Genomic DNA, 3,848 nt, shown 5'->3' with positions numbered 1-3,848 from the left:
TATGTTGCCCAGGCTGGTCTTCAACTGGGCTCAAGCAATCTTCCTGTCTCAGCCCCCTACAGTGATAGGGTTACAGGCATAAGCAACCACGCCCAGCCTCTGAGGATGATTTCTAAGTTATAACTGATCTTGTAATGCCTTCTTTTTTCATTTTTTTTCGAGATGGAGTCTCACTGTGTTGCCCAGGCTGGTTTTGAAATCTTGGGCTCCAGGAATCCTCCTGCCTCAGGATCCCAAATAGCTGGGATTATAAGCACATGCCACTGGGCCCAGCTTTCCAATGCTTTATTTAAAATGTATACAATGCTATGTATCAATTGATGGAGCACCCTAAGATTTTAGAGGTCAGAAATGTAAAACAATGAATGTTTACCAGACTATCTAACAATGGAATTAAATTTGCATAGCCAGATTTCCGTATTATCTATATTATAAAATAATATAGTCATTAAAATAATGTTTATGACATCAGATGTTGGCTGAGCAATGTTAAGAGAAAAAAGCAGCAAATAAGATTGTACACATAGTTCTGGCTGGGTGCGGTGGCTCATGCCTGTAATTCCAGCACTTTGGGAGGCCAAGGCAGGCAGATGACAAGGTGAGGATATTGAGACCATCCTGGCTAACACAGTGAAACCCCATGTCTACTAAAAATACAAAAAAATTAGCTGGTAGTGGTGGCGGGCACCTGTAATCCCAGCTACTCAGGAAGCTGAGGCAGGAGAATGGTGTGAACCTGGGAGACGGAGTTTGTGGTGAGCCAAGATTGCGCCATTGTACTCCAGCCTGGAAAACAGAGCGAGACTCCGTCTCAGATTTAAAAAAAAAAAAAATTAGCAGTGATTATCTTTGGAGTGGTAGAAATATAGACTATTTTTTCATCTTTCTGCTTTTTTTGGTTTCTCAAAAGAAATGATTTTTATAATAAAAATAGCTGATTTCAGGCCAGGCGTGGTGGTTAATGCTTATAATCACAGCATTTTTGGGAGACTGAGGCAGGTGGACTGCTTGAGCTCTGGAGCAATATAGCAAGAATGATTTTTAAAAATTATCTGGGCATGGAGGCATGGGCTTGTGGCCCCAGCTATTTGGGAGGCTGAAGTGGGAGGATCCCTCGAGCAGGAGGTTGAGGCTGCAGTGAGCTATGCTTGTGTCACTGCACTCCAGCCTACATACAAAAATCACATTTACTTTATGTCTTTAAAAAAGAAAACAAATTTGTCTGGGTTGTTGAAATGACAGATATAACATCTTTATATTCTTATATACAGACAATAAACACCTCACTTGGGGTGACAGTGATAAATCGGATACTAAAGTAGCTACCCAAAATCAGTAGTTTTTGATGGCAGGGTCTCCTGAGAAAAGATGAAAGGTGAAAGGTGAAAGGACACCAAGAAGAATTAGTATGAGAAGCTGTCATTCCATTATGCAGAATACTCACCTGCCATCTGTGTTGTAATGCAATTCCATCACTGCTCCACTGTGTCCTTTCAGTGTGGCATAGTTATCACAGTCACCATAGACATTCCACAACACTGTTAGGGAGACGGGGGTTCTGTGAGCATTACTAGGCAAAGGGTACTTATAAATTTATCAAAACAACAGATCTCAGGCTGGGCATGGTGGCTTGAGCCTGTAATCCCAGCACTTTGGGAGGCCAGGGCGGGTGGATCACTTGAGGTCCAGAGTTCGAGACCAGCGAAACCCCGTCTCTACTAAAAATACAAAAATTAGCCGGGTGTGGTGGCAGACGCCTATAATCCCAGCTCTTGGGATGCTGAGGCAGGAGAATCACTTGAACCTGGGAGACGGAGGATGCAGTGAGCTGAGATCGCGCCACCACACTCCAACCTGGGTGACAGAGTGAGCCTCCGTTTCTAAAAAACCAACCAAACAACCAAACAAAAAAAAACTACGTAGTTTGTCTGATGAAATTAAGCATATCAATAATTCATATATGTTCTGCAAAGATCCCTAAGCCATCCGGACGTTTGGCTACCAGTAAGCTTAAGGATCATAGAGCCAGAACATCCAAATCAAAATGGGCAGTGAAGATGGGCATCATCCACTTGCCACCGAGGCAAAGAGTTAACAGAAAAGAGCCAAAGAACTCATTTCATCTCACAATCTGGCAAGAGAGCAGCTAACAGAACCATCTAATTTTTTTTTGCCTTTTGGCTTCATTTGCTAGAGTATAAATAAAATGACTTTTTCTAAATGGGTATGAGAAATTCTACTTATTTCTCAAAAATGGAAATCTGGTTGTAGATCCTAATGATGTACGTAGATTATTTAAGGGAGTTACCACTTTAGGATTCCTTCTTTCCCATATGCTAGCTAGGATTCTGGGTGTGAATTAAGAGGACCTTATACCTTTGGGAAAATAAAAGTTATTTCTCTTTTCATTACTGCCATTAACCTGTTATGTCTAGATTGCTAAATGTCTTGGTAAATTAGCTGGAGATTTGCCTCTATGAGGAAGATATTCTCAAACCAGTACTCACTTTCCAACCAGTAAAATAATGGCTTCTGTATTTACCCCACGGACTCCAAGTTCTACACCCAAGATCATCCAGCATGTTCATGCCCCAATTTTAGCATATTAGCCATGTGGCCTGTTATGTTGCCAACATAAAGTGATAGCTTCTGTGGCACCCAAGATTTAAAAAAAAAATCACTCTCTGGCAGGAACAATTATTCCAGATTCACAAACTATGCCTCACATATCAGTCGGTCAAATCCTGCAGATGCTAAGGTGGATCCATTGGGGTGGAACTTGCAGCAGTATACTTCCCCTTCATGTCCAGAGAGCAGCATGATTGGGGCTTGAAGGGAGGAACACCTTGGAGGTCCCTAAACAAAAGAGAAGCACAAGGTAACTACTGCATACAGGCAAAGGAGGCTACAAAATTAGGGGGTGGGGAGTGGAAGGAAAAGACCAGGAAAACAATGATTAAGTGGGTTTCATCTGACTTAGAGAATAGCACCTCTTCTCACATGAATGCCTCCAACTTGATACTCCCTGAAACCTTCCATTATCTACCTGTTACAATGACTCTCTTGTTCACTCTCTCGGCTCTTGTTGTATGAGCAACTTTTTTTTGGAGATAGGGTCTCATTCTGTCACCTAGGCTGGATCGCATTGGTGTGATCATGGTTCACTGCAGCTTCAAACTCCTTTACTCAAGTGATCCTCCTGCCTCAGCCTCCTGAGGAGCCAGGACTACACGCATGCACTAGCATAACGTGCTAATTATTTTAGTTTTTGTGGAGATGAGGTCTTGCTACATTGCCCAGGCTGGTCTCAAACTCCTGGCCTCCTTCCTTGGCCTCCCAAAGCACTAAGATTATAGGAATGAGCCACCACATTTGGCCTGGCTCATTTAATGAATGACAGAACTGACTTTCCCAACAACCCTGCATGGTACGGAGTACTGGATGAAATAGTTTTGTTTTATTTTTTGTGTATGTGTTTTGAGACAGAGTCTTGCTCTGTCACCCAGGCTGGCATGCAGTGGCGTGATCTCGGCTCACTGCAACTTCTGCTTTCTGGGTTCAAGGGATCTGGTGCCTCAGCCTCCCGAGCAGCCAAGATTACAGGCATGCACAACCATGCCCGGCTAATTTTTGCATTTTTAGTAGAGATGGGGTTTCACCATGTTGGCCAGGCTGGTCTCAAACTCCCAGCCTCAAGTGATCTGCCTGCCTCAGCCTCCCAGAGTGCTGGGATTACAGGCATGAGCCACTGCATACGGCCTATTTTTATTTCTTATTTTTTTTCATAGCAAAGGGATCCTCAGCATGGGTGAAGTAGTTTTGATTATGGTCTTGGACACTAAGATGAC

General features: G+C 43.1%; 1 protein-coding gene across 1 annotated transcript in view; it reads right to left on the bottom strand.

Moving 5' to 3' along the window:
- The window catches only part of SNRNP40 (small nuclear ribonucleoprotein 40kDa (U5)), a 39,086-nt gene that overhangs the window by 31,829 nt on the left and 3,409 nt on the right, over positions 1 to 3,848 (bottom strand). The window contains exons 2-3 of the mRNA XM_011955481.1: positions 2,727 to 2,856; positions 1,445 to 1,538 (exon numbers count right to left, since the gene is read on the bottom strand). Coding sequence (XP_011810871.1) covers positions 1,445 to 1,538; positions 2,727 to 2,856 — 224 coding nt within the window. The remainder of the gene's footprint in view (positions 1 to 1,444; positions 1,539 to 2,726; positions 2,857 to 3,848) is intronic.

This window comes from Colobus angolensis, unplaced genomic scaffold (assembly GCF_000951035.1).
Source record: "Colobus angolensis palliatus isolate OR3802 unplaced genomic scaffold, Cang.pa_1.0 Scaffold4, whole genome shotgun sequence".
In the NCBI taxonomy this organism is placed as follows: Eukaryota; Metazoa; Chordata; class Mammalia; order Primates; family Cercopithecidae; genus Colobus; species Colobus angolensis.
Note: the sequence above shows the minus strand (reverse complement) of the source record. Positions and strands in the feature narration are given on the sequence as shown.